Source organism: Cucurbitaria berberidis (assembly GCF_010015615.1).
Source record: "Cucurbitaria berberidis CBS 394.84 unplaced genomic scaffold K460scaffold_3, whole genome shotgun sequence".
Classification (NCBI taxonomy): Eukaryota; Fungi; Ascomycota; class Dothideomycetes; order Pleosporales; family Cucurbitariaceae; genus Cucurbitaria; species Cucurbitaria berberidis.
The window spans coordinates 3328913-3347854 of NW_024468937.1; the positions used below are offsets into that span (position 1 = coordinate 3328913).

General features: G+C 45.2%; 6 protein-coding genes across 6 annotated transcripts; 1 reads left to right on the forward strand and 5 right to left on the reverse strand.

Moving 5' to 3' along the window:
• Window positions 1-1083: 1083 nt before the first annotated feature.
• K460DRAFT_395298 (phospho-2-dehydro-3-deoxyheptonate aldolase) lies at window positions 1084-2704 on the reverse strand. The gene is made up of 2 exons (XM_040936041.1): window positions 2503-2704; window positions 1084-2443 (listed from the first exon to the last, which is right to left on the reverse strand). The coding sequence occupies exons 1-2, from the start codon at window positions 2506-2508 to the stop codon at window positions 1325-1327; spliced, it is 1125 nt and encodes a 374-aa protein (XP_040788271.1). The 5' UTR covers window positions 2509-2704; the 3' UTR covers window positions 1084-1324.
• A 162-nt stretch (window positions 2705-2866) lies between these two features.
• K460DRAFT_366550 (xylose isomerase-like protein) lies at window positions 2867-4498 on the forward strand. Its single transcript, XM_040933398.1, has one exon. It carries the CDS (start codon window positions 3288-3290, stop codon window positions 4347-4349), a length of 1062 nt encoding a protein of 353 aa, XP_040788272.1. The 5' UTR covers window positions 2867-3287; the 3' UTR covers window positions 4350-4498.
• Window positions 4499-10956: 6458 nt separating this feature from the next.
• Window positions 10957-13492, reverse strand: K460DRAFT_355494 (uncharacterized protein; the record flags this gene model as incomplete). The annotated part of the gene is made up of 2 exons (XM_040931884.1): window positions 10957-11897; window positions 11956-13492. The coding sequence occupies 2 exons, from the start codon at window positions 13490-13492 to the stop codon at window positions 10957-10959; spliced, it is 2478 nt and encodes an 825-aa protein (XP_040788273.1).
• A 614-nt stretch (window positions 13493-14106) lies between these two features.
• Window positions 14107-15183, reverse strand: K460DRAFT_366552 (uncharacterized protein). The gene is made up of 4 exons (XM_040933399.1): window positions 15148-15183; window positions 14996-15065; window positions 14463-14878; window positions 14107-14335 (listed from the first exon to the last, which is right to left on the reverse strand). Exons 1-3 carry the CDS (start codon window positions 15152-15154, stop codon window positions 14581-14583), a joined length of 375 nt encoding a protein of 124 aa, XP_040788274.1. The 5' UTR covers window positions 15155-15183; the 3' UTR covers window positions 14107-14335; window positions 14463-14580.
• Window positions 14134-14830, reverse strand: K460DRAFT_366553 (uncharacterized protein). The gene is made up of 2 exons (XM_040933400.1): window positions 14463-14830; window positions 14134-14335 (listed from the first exon to the last, which is right to left on the reverse strand). Exons 1-2 carry the CDS (start codon window positions 14564-14566, stop codon window positions 14161-14163), a joined length of 279 nt encoding a protein of 92 aa, XP_040788275.1. The 5' UTR covers window positions 14567-14830; the 3' UTR covers window positions 14134-14160.
• Window positions 15184-17149: 1966 nt separating the features above from the next.
• K460DRAFT_113633 (uncharacterized protein) lies at window positions 17150-18678 on the reverse strand. The gene is made up of 4 exons (XM_040926571.1): window positions 17959-18678; window positions 17533-17889; window positions 17364-17483; window positions 17150-17309 (listed from the first exon to the last, which is right to left on the reverse strand). Exons 1-3 carry the CDS (start codon window positions 18403-18405, stop codon window positions 17475-17477), a joined length of 813 nt encoding a protein of 270 aa, XP_040788276.1. The 5' UTR covers window positions 18406-18678; the 3' UTR covers window positions 17150-17309; window positions 17364-17474.
• Between the last annotated feature and the right edge of the window lie 264 nt (window positions 18679-18942).

Sequence of the window (18942 nt, forward strand, 5' to 3'; positions counted from 1 at the left end):
ATTAAAAGCAGTATGGCGCGTTTTCAGATGCTCTGTCTCCAGAAACGGAGACATTTGTGCGCGACGGTGTCCGAATGGTGCCCATCGACGAAATATGTGCGTCATTGGGGTGGGCTACGAGAGATCAAAAAGTGGAGGGGTCCCGTTCTTCACCGGAACTACAAGCTGCAGGCTGCAAGCCTCATGTAGCTTTAGGAGCATGATCACCAGTAGCGGGGGTCACAAATGTGGAGAGCGTGCATGACCCGTTCCCTCGAGTGATAGCAAACGTGTGCTTAAGTTCAGAGTTGCGGTGAGTCTGATGGCCATTGAGCCGATAAAGACACCGACGCGTCGCAATATGAGCAATCAGTAGGCAAGAAGGAGTGGGATGCAGTGTTCCTTGGCGAGATGTGCTGTATCATGAATACCGCCCACAAGTACGGGACGCAACGCAGTTGAACATCAACATGACTCCCAAATCATGCTCGATTCCTGTATATCTAGCGATCTTTGCGAGTAGACCTGGACAGTTCCAATGCTGTCAGTTATGAATAAAGGGGCCACGGCCTGTGACCACGGCAGTAGTACTGCCCGTGCGAATCGACTAGTATAGGAGGAGGAGCAGGTGAATGGAGTTTAATTTGAACTCAAACAGTAGATATTAAGATATCAAGTCTTTGGAATGATGCAAGATCGGTCAAATCCGATTTGTTGTAGCAAGGCTAAGGACGTCAGTGCCGTTCGAAGGTGTCAAATCCCTGCGCTGTATCGCGGGAAGTCACATATACTAAGGCCCGTCAACGTGAACAGCTTTATTAGCCATGTTTGACTGGGGAATGTCGCCCGCGGACGTATCAATGATAGGTCGATGTTGGGCTCTCTTACTGTGATAGGGATATGGTCGCCCACTTGACGGCAAGGGCGATGCAGCAAGGCTGCCGGGCATGTTAATCACCATGCATGAGACAACACATGGGTATATGAAATCTTTGATGCTGTGCCGTTATCTGAAGCTTGCGCCGTGAAACCGGTGAAAAGAGGAGCGGTGGAGCGTGGAGCGTGCGACGGGGGTCGGCTTTTCCAGCTGTGTTAATTTGTCAACCACAATAGACACTGACATGATGAGTTGAATCCTCTCAACCACGTCAATAACAGCTAGACAATTTGGTCACTTGCAAAGTTCACGGCAAGGCCGTGCTCCAATTGCTTGAAATCGGAACTGCGCAAATGCGCCTATATTCATTGTATTTTGGGACCGAGTCAGGTAATTGAGCCCGCAAACGCCGAGACCAATCCGATACCGCGCCTGAAGGTGAGAATGCTGTGAACGAGGATGAACTTTTCAGTGCTGTCCATTCACGCCAAGAAGTGACCTTCTCGTCGCTACAGCCTGAGCAAGCTCCTCAAGCACTTTTTCCGTATCACTCCAGCTGATGCATGCATCAGTGATAGATACCCCGTATTTTAAAGCAGATCGACCTTCTTTCGGCACTTTTTGTGCGCCCTCATTGATGTTGCTTTCAATCATAACGCCCATGATAGAATCCTCACCAGCCGCGATCTGCTCAGCCAAGACATGTGCGACCTTAGGCTGGTTCTTGTGGTCCTTCTCAGAGTTTCCGTGGCTGCAATCCACCATTAAACGCGCGTTCAGGCCCTTGGACTCCAGCTTCTCGCGCGACTCCTTGATGCTCTTAGCATCGAAATTTGTGCCCTTCTTTCCGCCGCGAAGGATGACGAAGCAGTCATCGTTACCAATGGTACCGACTATAGCGACAACACCAGGCTTGGTGACCGAAAGGAAGTGATGCGGGTGCTTGACGGAGCCGATAGCGTCAACAGCAACGTCGAGAGTACCGTCTGTACCGTTCTTGAACCCGACAGGGAAGGACAGACCTGAGGCAAGCTCACGGTGGAGCTGCGACTCGGTAGTCCTGGCGCCAATAGCACCCAGGCTCAGCATATCAGCCAAGAACTGGGGTGAGATCGTATCCAGCATCTCGCTTGCCAGAGGCATGCCCTTCTCAGTGAGATCAGCGAAGAGCTGCCTTGAGATGCGCAAGCCCTTGTTGATCTTGAAGCTGTTGTCGATATCCGGGTCGTTGATCAACCCCTTCCAACCCACAGTCGTGCGAGGCTTCTCCAAGTACGAGCGCATGACGATGAGAAGGTCGTCCTGGTGCTTCTCCTTGAGCTTCATCAAGCGGTCACAGTATTCGAGGGCGGCCGCGGGGTCGTGAATGGAGCAAGGACCAATGACAACGAGCAGCCTTCGCTGAGCATCTTTGCCCTGGACAACTGCGACGGCTTCGTTGCGGCCCTTGAGGACGGTTTCTCTTGACTTGGCCGACTGCGGGATTTCGCTCTGAAGAAGATCGGGAGGTGTAAGGGGATTGTAGCCGCGAATACGATAGTCTTCCGAGTTTTGCGGGTCACCGACCGCTGGGTTCTCAATGTGGAACTAGGTAGGTGTTGTTAGAGAACAGTTGGTGGCGATGGTGGGGAAGGAATGTTACTCACAGACATGTCTGGGTGTATCAAGTACTGGAAGGTTGAGGAAGTTGGTGAGTGGTTGGTCGAGCCCAGAGTAAGTAAGTACTGCGAGTATTCACTGTGGATTGATCTGCTCCACTTTAGAGGAGCGATGGGCCTCTTTTATGAGTCGAGGTTTTGGAATGACAGCCCGGAGTCGGAACGAATGTGATTGGTCAGTGGGCGGGAGGGTCTGGGGTTCATTTTTGATCGGCTTTCGCTTGTGGTGGTGGGGCTACATCCAGACTTCAATCATCACCGCCAAGTCAGCCCATGCTCCGGGGATTAGTCTCAAGTTTGGACTCCTGCAAGGAAGCCTGTGGTCGTTGACTGGCTTATTTTCATTTCGGGCCCGATGTGTGTGGTGTTTGGTCGGACCCGAGGCCGGAAACGACATGGACGAATAACCCGAGTTCACAAGGTGCTGACTGCGGGGCTTATGCCATGTACTACGGACATGTACAACGACCCCGGTTCGGTGAATTTGTCTTGTGGATTAACAACAGCACGTGAAAAAGAGACACATATAGGATCCGATTTTAAACCCTCAGGGAACCTCAAAGGTCGAATTACAGGGATAACAAGTAACATGTGATCGTCCGCGGTCGTTGCGGATGGTGCTACTCCACTAGCTACTACGTCACTCATATGGCATTTCGAAAGTCTATTGAAACGCCATAGTGCGCTTACAGCCTTACCTTTCCATCTCTCCCAGCTGTTGCAATAGCCGATTACTTTCCCACTCGCGTAGCTTACCTCAGATTCCTACCACAATGGGCGGCGTCGACTACGCTTCGCTCGTGTCCATCCCAACCAGCTACGCGACCTGCTCCCTCGGTAGTCCTTCCAATCCTCCACCGCTCCTTGACCGCCTGCACGCCATATCCTTAGCAGGATTTCCCGCCGTGGAGCTTTCTTTTCCCGATATCCTATCATTCGGTCAGGCATGGCTTAGTCATCAAATTGAGCCCTCCGATTACGATGAGCTCTGCAAGGTTGCTGCCGAGATCAAGAAAGAATGTGACAAGAGGAGTCTTGGGATAATGATGTTGCAGCCTTTCGCTAATTTCGAAGGCTGGCCTGAAGGCTCTGAGGGCCGCAATGATGCCCTAGATCGTGCCCGCGGATGGATCCGCATCATGCAGGCTTGCGGGACGGATATGCTGCAGGTTGGATCTACCGATACACCGCTCGAGAAACTGGAAAAGGGTAAGATGGTGTCAGATCTGCGGGGTTTGTGCGACATGCTCAAGGAGCACGGCTTCCGACTGGCGTACGAGAACTGGTGCTGGTCGACCCATGCCCCAGATTGGAAGGATGTCTGGAGCATCGTAAAAGAGGTCGACAGACCCAACATCGGCCTTTGTCTCGACACCTTCCAGACAGCTGGAGGTGAGTGGGCAGATCCCAGGACTCCCTCAGGACTACTAGAAGATGTCACGAAGGATGAACTAGAAAAGCGATTCAAGAAGAGCCTCGATGACCTCAGCACCACCGTACCAAAAGATAAGATCTATCTCCTTCAGATCAGCGATGGGTACAGGGCCCCTGAGCCCTTCCATGCAGAGCGTGACGGCTCAGGCCTACTGCCACGCGGACGATGGAGCCATGACTTCCGACCACTTCCCTACAACGGCGGATATCTCCCTGTCGTGGACGTTGCTACAGCTGTATTAAAGACCGGCTTCAGAGGGTGGTTCAGCTATGAAGTTTTCGACGGTGGCGCAGATGGTAAGAAACAGGACGTGGATATTGTTGCATACGCGATGGCTGCGAAGCATGTACAGCCCAGGTTGCTCGCGGAGTGCGCTGGTGAAAGGGTCCCTGAGAGATAGCATACACGTTGCGGGACAGTGCAAGGACAAAGTAAGCTAGGCCCATATAATATTCCTAGCCTACATGTGAAAAGTCACACAGATTATGTGCCCATACCGCCGTGTAGACATGAATCGCTATCGAGTTAGTGAGTTTTCGCGTATAGAACCATTCAGATCTCTTTTCATCCAGTTGCCCAGCTCAGTACTCAAGTTCCTTTCATTCACAACGGGGGCGTTTACGATTGCTGAGCCATACGATTAAGACCTGCCGAACAAAAGTGGCTAATTAGATAATGTGAGTGTCGAATCGGAGAATTCTGTATCTGCATTTGCTGAAACAATGCGCGGCAGGTGAAATTGCGCAGTCGCTCTAAGATCAAGGTGTAAGACAGCCGCGCTCTCGACTCTAACGTCCCACAACACACATCCCAGATTCCAGATGAGATTTTATATATATTCAATAATTCTGAGATATCTCACCAAGATCGGTACCACATTGGTGTGGGTTCGCGGCAAGCTCGCCAAGTCCCAGATACACCTCGTCGACAAAGGATGTAGGCAGTTCGAGCCCTAGATCGGGAGGAACTCGACGCCGAACCTTTTTGCCATTTTTATGCCATTTTCCGAATGTCCCGCAGTCCTATTTCTTCGAGTGACTTATGTTACATTCGCTTGGCTTAAGAACTACCTACGCTTTAGGCGCAAATAGAGAGATGTAGGATATTATTTTTATATAGAGGAATTATAACTTCTTGAGAGCTGGAACATAGAGATATTATATAATTAGGGTTTATTATAATCTACTCGGTCCAACTTGGTATATTAGTACTTGTACTGTGTCGTTGCAATCGCAAATCTCTATAGTAGAACAACATTGGAAAGCTATTTGGACTAGCTAAAAGAAGCCAGTTAAAAAACGTGGGAGGTAGTAGCAATTACCTAGAATATACTTCGTAGATTGATAGTGGTGCCCAAGTGGCTAATAGATGTGTAGTGCAGTTGTTGAGTTGAATGCCGCTGCCTACAGTGCACAGACGCCGGATAAGCTAGGACAGTAGTTAAGCTACCTAAATATTAAAATACTATAATTATCTTAACTTTAAGGCGTTATAACTTTACTACTATAAACTTAATTTAAAAAATAATTAAATATATTAAATTATATAAAGCTAGCGCACTTTTTTTATACTGCAAAGTTATAAAAAAATTTAAAATTAATTAAACAACTTTATTGCAAAAGTACTAAAAAAAAATACATTTTTATATAAATACTAAATAATAATAATAGTTATTTAACTTATAATAAAAGTATAAATTTATATTATATATAAAAAAATATATAAAGCAAAGCTTACTACTAATATAAAAAATAATATAGAATTTTGCAAATTTAGTAGCAAAATAAAAAGTTTTAAAATACTAAGTTTTTTAATTTTTATATTATTATAATGCTAAATTTATTTTTAAATAAAGTACTAAAATTAATTGCAACTATTACTAAACTAATTTTTATAAAAAATATAAATTATATTTTAAATTATTATATTTAAAAATGTGCGAGTATCGCATTAAAGCATAAAATATATATAATATAAATAAAAAAAAAATTTTTATTAGTATTATAGCTTGCTTAAAATAAGTTTTTTTTAAAGTAGTTTAGCAGGCAAAAAAGTATATAGCAGCTATTTAAAATAGTAATAAAAAATAAATAATACTTTTAGCTTATATTTATAATAATAAAAACGCGCTACTGCTAGCGCTTATTTATAAAAGTAAATTAAAATTTTAATTAAATTAAGTTAATAATATAAAAGCTAGAAAATATAAAGTTTTTTTTACTAACTTAATTTGTTATAGCTTGGGCTTTGGCCTAAGCCCTAGCATTTGCGGACTAAGGACCTCGGCAAACCTTAGCAATAAACCCCTATATAAGTAGCTAGAAATCTCTGTACTTTTTTAAAGTATATAATACTATTATTTATACTTAGAACAGAACAATCCTAAGGCCAGTCCATAACATAATTATAAAATAAATAAATAATAACTTTAGTTTAGCCTAGCTTAAATAAGTATTTAAGCGCTTTATAAAAATTTAACTGCTATTTTTATTAATTGCAAAGCTTTATTAGCATTAAAAAAAGTTTTTTTTTTTTATATTTTAGGCAGCATAAAGCTTTATAATAAGGCCTAAAATAATAAAAAAAAGTTTTTAAGCTATAAGTATATTGCTAATAAATGCAAAAATTATATTAAAATACTTTAATAATTATAACGTACTTCTATAACAAATAGTTAGTTAGGACGAGTAGTTAGTCTTTGCTAAGCCCTTACTAAAACTTACTATTATTTATAGTATATTGCAATAAATTAATATAATAACGCGTTATTAGCTTAAAAAAAATATTAAATATAAAATATAATTTAAGCTATTAAATAAAATATAAATTTTTTAATTTATTATACTGCAAAATATTATAACGTATTTAAATTAATACTTAAAAAATAATTTACTAAAACTACTTTTTAATACAACTATATACTTAATTTAATAAAGCTTACTATAGTAAAAAAAAAAAAAATTATTAATTATATACTTAACTTTGCTGTAAGAAAATACCTGCTTAAGCTTACTAAAATTAAAAATATAGCTAATTTTTTGCTTATTAAGTATTACTAAAACTTAATTAATTTAAAATAAGCTAATATATTTATTAAATGCTAATTTAAACTTAAAGTAAAATTTAATTAAAAATATAATTATAAAATTTTTTTTTGCAAAGATCCTAACGCTATATAAAACTAGTTTTAGCTAGTATAAAATATAAAAATAAAATATAGTATTATAAATAAAAATACTTACAATTTTAATAAAACAGGCTTTATAATAAATATAATATTAATTAAAACTATTATTATAAGCTTTAACTATTAAAAATAGGCAATAATAGTATAGTAAAGTAATTAAAAGTAGATAATAATAATTTAAAGTATTAGCGCGGCTAATTAAGTAATTTTATTTTTTATTATTTTTACAGGTAAGCACTATTTTTCTGCCTAGTATAAAAAAAATAGCCTACTTTAAAATTAAGCTATTACTATTTTTATAAATAGCTAAATAACTAATAAATATAGCTTTAAGTAGATAAAGTACTTTAATAAGTATATAAAAAAGCGTACTATTAATATACATTATTTTTTAATTATAAATAGCTATAAAAGCTATAACTTAGTTAAATTTTACTAGTACTATAAAAAAAATAGTATTATTATTTTTTATATACTTTTGTATTTATTGCACTTACTATAGCTATTTAATATAAACTATTTTACTTTTTTAAAAAAAATATATAAGCGCTAAGCTAAAATCTTAATGCGTAACTATATTAACTATATTACTAAAATTAAATTTTTACTATATTTTAAAGCTACTTTTAATACTACTATTATAAAAAATAATATTTTAAAAAACTTTTAAAATGCTAGCTTAATACTATTTAACTTAAAAGCTGTAATATTAAAACTTAATATTTAATTATATACTTTACTATTATTTACTATTAAAAATAGTGCCTAAAAATTAAAAATACTTAATAATATTTTAAAATTTAAGTTGCAATTAATGCTTTTAAAAGAAAAAATTTAAAAGTACTTAAATAGCTTTTTTACTTTAATAGTAAATATTTTTGCAAAATTTATTAAAAGTGCAGAAATAATAGCACATTTAATAATATTAATGTAAAAATAAAATTTTAAATTTTAAGCTGCTAATAAAACTGCTACGCAATATAAATTGCATAAAAAAAAGCAAGTATAAAAAAAAAAAACTTTTATAATAAAAAATAATTTTTAATTAATAATTTTAAAAGAATTTAAAGCGCGTAATAATAAAAAAAAAATAAAAAAAAAAGTGCGTGCTAAAGTAGGTAAGCTTTTTTAAAAGCACTATAAATATTATAATAAAATAAAGTATAACACACGCATATATAAAAATAATATAAAAAATATTATAAATTAATACTATATATTATTAGCTATAGTACAATATACTATAGTTGCAATATACTATAAGCAATAGTAAATTTTAGTAGAAGCTTAGTAAAAACTAACTACTTGTCCTAACTAACTACTTGTTATAGAAGTACGTTATTTTAAAATAAAATAAAAATAAAAAAATTAAAAAGTATAATAATAAAGATAGTTAGAATAAGCTGCAAAATTTTTTAAATAATATAATTATAAATAAAGTAAAAATTAAAGCTAAATATTTTAAAAAGTTATTATATTTACTATAAATTTAAAATAAGCTTTTTTACTATAAAAATAATAGTTTTTAGGCAGCGCTTAATATTAAAAAAAAATATAAAAAAAAAGTAAAACGCTTAATTTATAGTAAAAATAAGAGTACTATAATAGTACTATTTTTTAAAAAATTTAAAAAATTTAAAAAGCGCGCGCCTGCAAAATAATTAAACAATATAAAATTAAATAATTTTTTTTTTTAAAAAAGTAAAATAAAAAAGCTAAAAGCCGCGGCAACATTATATAAAAAGAAAATAGTAAAAAAAATAAAAGCGTTGCAATAACTTACTAAAAAAAAATATAAAAAAATAAAAAATAAAATAAAAGTTAAAAAATTTATAGCTATTTAAGTGCTTAAATAATAGCAATATAATATTATAATTTTATAAAAATTTTATAATATATTAAATAAAAGTAAGCAAAAAACTTTATAAAGCGCTATATAAAAATTTATAAAAAAATATTATATTATAAGTACTAAAAATTATACTAATACTATATTTATACTACTATTTTTTTTACTTAAAACTACTTTACGCGGCTGCTAAATTAAAATTTTAAAAAAATTTAAATAGTACAAAAGTTTTGTAAAGCTTTATATAGTAATATACTAAAATTTTTTATAATAATTACTTTTATAAGTAGCTTAATAGCTTTATTTTTAAAATATAATAATATTAATAAAGTAGTTTAATTGCTGTTTTAGCTTATCCGGCGTCCGTGCACTGTATTGGGACTAGCGCCGACTAATCACCTTTGATGAGGCCGGGGCAACCACGACTGCACCGCGACCGTACCGCGACCTAAACACGACTTCGTTAACGCTTTCCACCTGGGCAAGTCCTCGTAATCAACAGCCCATATTCACATCTGAGATTCTTGAGCGGCGCCTCGCTCCCAACCTGTAACGACTGCATATCGCTCACTTCATGCTGCAGCATGATAAGCTCCGGGTTCCTTCTTTTTCCGGGTGAGTACGCTACGCGTTGCGCATTTCTTACGTTGCGAGAAATCCACATAATGGCAAAGATGACACGAGGTGCCTTGTGGCCTAATCATCCACATGTGCGCTTCATCAGATACTGCGTACCAGAAAACCCGACTACGTGGTTTCGTTGTGCGATACCCTCACACACAACTGTCTGAGCCACCTTGTTCCCAGCTCGCCACTTTCTTCGTTTAGGCCCGGACTCTGCTGACGGCTGGACGCAGGCAAACATGTTGACACTTGAAGATGGCTCGTTGATGCACCTTCAAGGCATGAATCGTGGTCGTCGGTTCTCATCTAGATGTACCGGACTTGCTTTGCACCTGGGATCCGTTGCAGCTATGTCACCCGCCACTAGGAATTTGATTCCAAGTCCCATCTTGCCGTAAATGTCGAGCCCAGTCCTACGCTTACACAGTACGCCCCAAGTAGCCTGGAGGTGGGTTCTCGCAAGCTTGTGTACTGCCATGTTCAATCTTGTCAATCATACATACGATGCGCTCTTCTTCTGAATATATCCGCTATCGACTCTATTCTACTCACCAACCGTCTCTCCCTTCATCCCTCGAGTTCATCTCCGCCACACAAGCCGCAACCCGTTGAACCGCAGCCCCATTGCACCGTTGCGCCCCCGGCCACCATGGTGTCACCACAGCATGTAACCCCAACAGCCCGCAGTGCTTTTAGCTGCGCCACCAGGCGCCTCTGCCGTCAGACACCAGGGGTGCCAAATTACCCACGATATGTGTACCACTTGTAACTACATGCGTGAAACGCCGGGTACGTGAACGAGGCTCAGGGTCCGGGAGGGAGAGGCTGGGGACGGGACGAGTGGTTGGGTGGTTGGCAAGTTGGAGAGAATATGAACGGCGGGGAAGAGGTAAGGCAAGGCAAGGGAGGGGCAAAGAGCGCATTACTTGGTCCCTCTAGATGAGAGGAGGGATGTAGCACACCGGAAGAGGCTTAAATGGAGGAGAGTGAAAGTATAATAGTATGGCTCGCAAGTAGTTGATATGAATATATTTTCTACTACAATTACCATACGGGCCTGTATCTACGAGGCTTTATTCAAGGTTTAACTGTCCGACTACTATACGTTTACATGGCTTCCAATGTAAAGATGCACACAACAAATGAAAAGCAAGTCTAAACGCCATGTTATGCACCCACTCACAAACTTACACTAAAAAAGCGTTGCGTATTGCATTGCAGACAGTTCGAAAAAGGCGAATGCGCTGCGTAAATTTCGTATATCTTCGTCCTCTTTCCTCGATTCTTGTATTGGTTTGTGGCCCACCTCTGTCCCAACTCTCAACAGCATCTTACAAACGTCTACGCTCACGAGCTCTTGCCCGCTTCGTACACTCTACTCATGAAGTCGTCTACATCCAGGTCGATCGGCTTCTCTCGTAGGATTTTGGCCACTTGATCCGCGTCACCCTCCAAGCAGCTTCCCTCTAGTATGCCTAGAATCGCAACAGCAACCCGCGGCGGTATCTTGTCGCCTTCTACCGTATACACATCCATGATTCTCGCTGCACATTCTACACCCAGTCTGCCGCAGAACAAGCTACCGAACATGTCGACCAGGTAGTCTCGTGGCTCTACGCGCAGCACCTCTAGCCGTTCGGCTAGATTGGGTGATTTCTTGGACAAAGCGTGGATGGTTGTGGAGTATGCGGCGTGGATGGCGTTCGCGTCGTGGACAAGGAAGGATAGCGGCAAGGGGCGATTGAGCAAGTTTGAGAGGGCGATGAAGGCTTGCGGAGCGGCAAGGTTGAGGAGAAGGAGGGCGGCGATGTGCTGGACACCGCTGCTAGCGTGCGAGATGTCAGGTCGGTAGGTTGAGTAGGCTAGGCATAGGTTCACGAGATCCTGGTGTAGTGGCTGCTCGTCGTGCGCTGTCGGTGACGTTTGCGCTGCAAACATTTTGAGCTCGGGGAATACTGCGCTTTTGCTTTCAACAATATGCGCATATCGGCCTTGCAATGAGTTTTGTCCCGTCTCTCCAATCTCTTTCCTCGCCTTCTCCAAGGCAATATCGTACGTCACCTCAGTAATTTCGAGGTCATTGCCAATGGCTTTCGACCACACTTCCCCTCGCAACCGCGGTGGAATTCCATTCCACCACATCTTCCTATGTGCAGTGCGGACCTCGGGGGTTGTCATTTCAGTAGCCCAGTTAGGAAGGAGCGTGGTCGACCAGTATTCTGCCTTTATGCGAGAGTTCTTTTCGCGGGCAAGGGCTTCATCCTGGGTGCGTTGGGCCTCGAGACGTTCTGTTGATGCATATTAGTTTGACTGTGCAGTTCACTAGGGGAAGGTGGTGGGCCATACCGGCTTCCTCAATCCGAGCCAGCATTTGCTGGTACTCCTTCAGGTGCTTCTTCTCTTCCTTGGGGTTCTTGGGCGGAAGCCATGAAGGCCGTGTCCTCGAAAGATACTTCTGCTTCTCGGCTGAGGGTTGGAAGGGATCGATGAGCGGATCGCTCTTGCGGACTGGGGGGAGTCCCGTTTTCTTTGCCTTTGGCTCTCGTCGATTCAGGGATGCGGATCGCGTGAGTCCAGGCTGCTGCCGTTTAACCTCTTGCTTCCGCTCAAACTCGGACTGGAACTCTTCCAATGCCTCTGTGAGCTTCCTTGCATCTGGATCTAGAGCAGTATATGTGTGTTCCCAAGTGTGCGTTCGCTGCCGAACTAACTGGGATGGCGCGAAGTCTTCCGCCGGGGCGACATTGGGCGAGGGGGGCTGTGGGGAGTGGCGGCGTGATAGTGGAGGGGCAGGAGATGCCCTCGTAGATGATGGATCCCTGGTACTGGGATTCGGGGATGTCCGCGGTGGACTACCACATGTCGATGGTGCTGGTGACCGCTCCTGAGCAGGTCGGGGCGAGATGGGCACATTCCAAATTACAGCATCCTCTGGCAGCTCGTCGTCTTCGTCGTCACATTCCGCTTCCCTCTCCTTTACCGTTTTCCGCTTCGCATCTTGCCATGATTGTCTTCTGGCGCCCACGGAGGGTGACGGCAGGATGTCTAAATTCCGCGAACTTTTCCGTGATAGAGTGCGTGGTGAAGAAGGCGACGTTTTTTGCGGATTCGAGGGCGATTGGGAGCGCGAGGAGCGCTTGGGGGCTGAGAGGCCCACGCTCGTGAGAGAGGGGGCAGAGGGTGATGTGAAGCCCCTTCTGAGCGACTTGCCCGGGGCAGAGAGCTGTGTTTGCGGCCTCTGCAAGACATGTTGGACCTGGCCCTTCAAGCTCGGATATCTCGGTTTTGCCGCGCCCGTCAAATCGCGGATCGAATTATGCGCCGCCGTATGCGGATGTGAGAGGCTTCGGCCGGTTGAGGGGGATGATCTGGAGGCTTCGAAGATGATGCGATTAGACGGGTTGACAGGTAGGGGAAAGGAAGAGGGCCCACCTCTCGCCTCGTCCAGGTTGATGTCCTCAAAGTGCGAGAGGTCGCTAGGGGCCATGAAGTCTGAGAGGGTCGAGGAATGGACGCTGGATGATTTGGACGACTTTGAGTTTGTCAGGTCCGGCGGGCTGCCAGGAGGGGCTTCAAAGTCGGATTGCGCATTGTGCGAGTAAGTGAGCGTGGCCATGAGCGGACGAGGTGGTCTTCGCTGGATGGATGGTCGAAGCGGCGTCCCAATGCGGTGAGGAGCTATCTTGGTGCAGGCGTCGCGCTCGCGAAGGATGGAGATCAGGGAGTCGGCATAATCATGCTCGGATATGATGTACAGGGTGTGTTGCTGTCGGGAAATAAAGTGAATGTCTTGTCCCTCTCTGTAGTCGTCGCTGTGGCCCGCTCCTTGATCTCCAGGAGGCAGTCGAAGTTGATGTTGCACAAGGCGAGTGGTTGCAGGCATATCGAGGGACGGTCGAGGCAATCTCGGATCAGGGGCTTAGCGTCACCGACCGAGAGCGTCACATCCCTGTCGGCCAACGGGTGTGCCTGTCTGTGGGCCTATCGGCAGAAAAAGCGCCTTGGGACGGGTTGATTGCGGGTGGGTGGAGAGAGGAAGACGGTGTGAGTGTGTGCCTGAGGGGGAGCGGACGTTGAATTGAACATGTGTTGGGGAAGGGAGATGAGGGCAAGGCTAGGAGCATTGATGTTCAACTGCGGCAGCTATGGCTGCACCACGCGCGCAGGGGAGCTGTACTGTACTTTAACGTTGGAGACGTGAAACCTGACGCTATGCTGGTGGCTGGTACCAGCCGTCTGCTTTCGGGCTTGACATCACGACAACCATGTACAGAGTAACTCGTTGGCCAATCGCTCACAGCTGTCTCTGCCTAGCACAACACCGACCTTGGAACCGTCAGCCATCGACCTGGCCTGACGTGTGGGCAATTAGTAGCATTGCAGTCTGCATTGTTATTCCTCTCTGCTTTGCCCTGCTCTCCATCCGGCACTTCCGTCTGCTGCAGCCAAGCCTTTGGCGTGCAGACGTGCCCCCAGCCATGCCGCCGCTAACGTGGGCCCCCCCTTTCAGCACCGATCTTTGTTCTCTCGTCCTGGGTCATCAATCGTTCATCAGTCGTCCACAATCCCTTGTCCTTGACACCGACGAATAGCCGCCTCAAGCATGCCCCTCTCTGTCGTGCTCGACATGCGGACGGCTGCCAGAGAAGCTCCAAGCCACTTCAATAGCACTCGATGCTGCGTCTGCCGGCGCTGAAACGCTGTCTGGAAGGCCTTGCTGGCCAGCCTATCCTTTCGTTAGCACACCTGGTCAAGCCTGTGTAACACGAGCCCCCCGCCATCTCATGTTCCGGACCGTCGACTACACTCCGACAAGTCGTGGGTTGCCGCCCCGCAAACTGTGAAACACTTACCACTGGAGCTGCCGGCGCGAGATGACGCCCTGCACAGCTTGTGCTCGCCTCTCAACACGCGAGCGAGCACGTCGCTGGACCATCACAAACGCTAATGCGATCATGTTTTCCACCGTCTCTAATTGTTGAACACATCGTCAGCAAACTTGATGGCTAGTGCTAGCTGGCGCAGCTGCGATCGACCATGCACTGCACAATGTGGGCTGCACCCGCTTGTCTGGCCGCCATTCGGCCAAGGATTTGACATACTGATAAGCAAGCTCGAACACGTTGTCCGCACCTTGGACAGCACGCGTGCATATTCAAGGCACCTCACCGCCGATTCATAGAAGCTTTGGTATAGATTCGCGAGTACGGTTGCCACGCTGTTCACCGACGTATCGATCAACATGGCCTTCAGCTGGATTTTGAATCCACTAGTCCCTGTTAGTGAACCGACCACTTTCTGGCTTGCCCGTGCGTGGGGTACCACAACCCGTGGACCGTCCATCGACCGATTGGTTGGCTGAGGCTGCCGGAAATGAGAAACTTACTTGAGCGCTTTGCGATGGAAAGTCTGGCCTGGCATTTTCGACAAATCGACCGTCAAAGAGTCTGAGACATCTATGGGTGTATCGTGTGTTAGCTTTAGGCCGGGCCTTGTCCACGAACTTTTGGGCATATGTCCGCCCTGGGTGCGACTGACCAGCCATGGTGGAGCGCTCCGTTTTCTTGCTAATTTCCAGCGTTTGAGTATCGATGCAAATGCCGCAATAGGGAAATGCGACATGCGATACGCTTCTGGGAATTTGACCGCCATCATCAGTAACTACGTCGAAGTTTGCCAACGACTTGGCAGGCTTGACGACCACGCCGTAATCGGGCTGTCCGCGATGCATCACACGGACAAAGCGCTCAGCATGTTCTCGATCAATGGTAATCAACAAAAAGTCGTCAAGCAGGCGAAGTAGTAGACAGTCATCACCGAGCGCGAAGCTCAGAATGTCGCGTTCAAGCTCGGCGTAGAAGAAGTTGCACAAAATGCTTGACAAAACCGAGCCCTGAGGAATGCCCGTCTTTTGACGGTAGTATCGCTTCCCAATCTTGACGAGATTACTCTCCACGTGCTCACGTAGGAGTTGCATCAAATCGTCTTTGGTCTCAGAGCGATGCAGATTGGTATTGACGAAGACGGTATTGGCCTTTGTGCCTACGAGCTTGTCTTGCACGAGCTGACTGAAAGAAGTCATGTCTGCTGCAGCACCGCCGTGCGCGACGTACCGCGTTAGTGGCATAGGGTCGACGTGTCGTCCATCTAGGCGTTGCAGTGCGCCTAGGGGAGTAATTTCCACGTGCTTACCTGTTTGGTATGCTTGCAGTGACATGAGACTGTCGATCATACTTACCAAGCGTGACTGCGGTATGGTATCGAAGCACGACTGAACATCAACCTTGGCAAAGTAAAATGAGCTGTCGCCGAGATTGCGATCTTGTAGTGAAGCCTTGAAGGCTGCGAGTTTGGGGAACATGTCTCCTACGGAAAAGAGGGAGCATCCGAATCTATCTGCTTGCTGTGACTGCTTGCGGTCAAAACAGAGTCTCGAGTATTCGACGTACTTCATGTACTAACCTTTTCGTATGTGATGGCGTTGAACACTGGTGCCATGACCGTGTTGATACTTCGACCAAGAGAGACGGTCCCATTCCGTAGCACCTGTTGTCTCCTCTTGAGGTTCATGATCGTTCGGAACCCGTATTTTTTCGGAAGCAAGCGGATTTTGCTGAAGCCGAGCTGACCCGCAGACAGCTGTTTCGTAATGCGTTCGGTGGGCATTTCTTCGAACATGTTCAATTTCAGCGTTGCCAACGCCGGCTCCGACAGCATTCGCCAAACATCATGACGAAGGTAGAAAAGACGGTTCCGGTGCACGTTCGATTCAGTCACATGGAAGTTGGATCGAACTAGAGGGATTAGAAAAGAGTCGAAGAACCAGTACACAAACTCCAAGAAGATTTCCTTGCGTTTGTCGAAGTCGGTTTTTGCTAGCTTAGTCGCCTCGTCTTGACCTGGGAGTTGGAGCCAGGCTACAGTTCCGATCTAAGACATGTTAACATAGTTGCGCAAAGAAACAAAGATGACAAACCTCAATCTCCTGCATGACTTGATGTAGGGTGAGACTCTCAAACCTCCGTAGAGAGATGAACTGATCTATCCAGTACATAATGGCCCGCTGGTTGCTGTCCCCACCCCAGAAGGCTCGCGGGATTACTTTGAATGTAACAGCACGACAGAAGGCCGACACATGCGCTGTTGGACAAGCCATGTCGGTGAAACACGTCTGTTCAAGGTTTCGGGTGTTATCGTGGTTGTTGTCCATTATGCTATTGTAAGTCGCCGGTCTTACAGCTGGTAGTGCGTTGCTAGTCGGTTGGAGTGGGTTCTTCCTCCACTCTGGCTTTGGAGATAATGGCACGCCCTGTCAGTATCAGCATCTGTCCTGCTACACAGTGAGACGAAAAGTACCTCGACAGGACAGTAATGGCGGAGCAGTTCCATATACGAACATCGATGGTTGAGAGTCCGTAGCTTATCGACCAATGCCACAGCAGCGCCTCTTAATCTCTTTGGTATACGTGATTTCCACCTGGAGATATCTTCTACACTTGCTCTATTCCCTAGCGCCCGGCACATGTTGTAATGAACTTCTTTTTCCCGCAACGTATAGTCCTTGAACGGCATGGCAGTCTCACGGGGGTCAATCTTCGAGGTAAACACATTGTGCAGGCCGAATTGTCGAGGAAATATGTAGCGCATAATGTCTACTGTCTGTTGCTTATCATCTCGTTTTGGAAAGCGATTTAGGACGTCTGTAGGGTATATCAGTTGTCGTACTTTGCTCGTATGTGGAAGTGGAAACTAACGGATGTGACGCATGCCAAACCTTACTCCGCCCTTGGCGTTGAGGGCCGCCTTTGCATATAGCATGCGACTCCGGACGAAGGTGATGGCGCCGGGTGTCCTATTCTCGCAAATCAGATGGGCTGGTTTCTTAGTGGGTGCTGCATTGGGTTCGGCATTGAGAGAATTGACCTTGGAAGCTCGCTCAGCTTTCCACTCGGACACGGGAACACCGCTCAACTGGTAGTAGTTTCCAGAACCTGTTTCAACTGGGAGGAAGATGGAGCACTCCAGCAGCATTTCCATCATGATGCGATCCCCGCCTTGGCCGAGCAGTGCATGTAGTCGGCACCATAGCGGTCTCTTCAGTGCGTGTACACTGCTGTTAGCATGGCAGGCGAGCAGTCCAGGGATATTTGAAGCCGTGTCAGCATGCATGGCGGGTGTGCGAGGCGTGTTAGCAGATCGCTGGAAGCCATGGCAGAGCAAGTGCGAAGGTTTGTGAGATGTCAATCGTCTGAACAGGCGCCAGATGACAAAATCGACAATCTGTACATGTCAGCATCTGCATCTGCATCTGCATCTGGAGGGGGTTCCTTCGTCATGAAGTCAACATGCCTCGGATTGCAGAAAGTACCCAGGCTTGAAGGTGCCGCCGGCAGTGCCCTGTGACCGTTGCTGGGTGAAGAGGTCAACATCCTGGTCGCGTTCTTTGGCAGCTTGCTCTTCGCACCCTGTGCTTGTTTTGGAGAAAGCGCCAACCAGGGCTGAGTCGAGCAGCTGTCCAAGTTGGACATCGGCAGGATGCGTCGAGGATGCATCTTGAGCTGGGGTTGCTTGTCCGAGTTGGGAGATCCTCCGACGCCTGCTCTTTGACGAGGTGGGAAGTTGTGACAGCAGATAGTGGCGCAGGGTGAGGAGTTGGGGATAGAGACGTCGCAGAACAGGATGGTCGACGCCAGGCGTTGTGGCATGGGCAGATTGGTCCACAGCGCGAACCGACGGCCTCACTTTCTTGCAAGGACCCCCACCACCGACTGGGGAGCCAGGGGGTTTCCTCTTCATGCCGATGGTTCTCACTGGATTCAATGTTATTGTTGTCGCTGTTGTTGTTTTGTTCTTGTTGTTGCTGTTGCTGTGTGTTTCGGTCAGGGTGGTGGTGGTTACCCGATAGGGAAGCCAGGCCAGGAACGCGAGCTGGCCAACCTTGGAAAGGCTGTCTGTCACGACTCCAAGGCTGGGACGGGTGCTGCAGCTGTCTCTGGTCCACAATGGGGTCAGAGACAACCTACAAGTTGTACTGCATTCTCCAAAACACCAAACCCACCACTGACTGTTTCGGTGGGAATTCCAGATGGATGTATTTCGGTCAATTGTCGACGACTAGTAGGCAAGCTAGGCCCCTGGGTAGACGCCTAGAGCCGGGGATCTGGGGATCATGGCCAGCGCCCGTCTTCGTCGTCTTCAATGGCACGCACGGCACGCCTGCAAGCTCCAAGACAAGTCGACGCCGAGCAGTCCAATTTCAATATATGACTGCGCGAAATACTGGGACCCGCCCCTTACAGCTCCGTGATCCCGTGCGACGTCAGCCCAAACCAC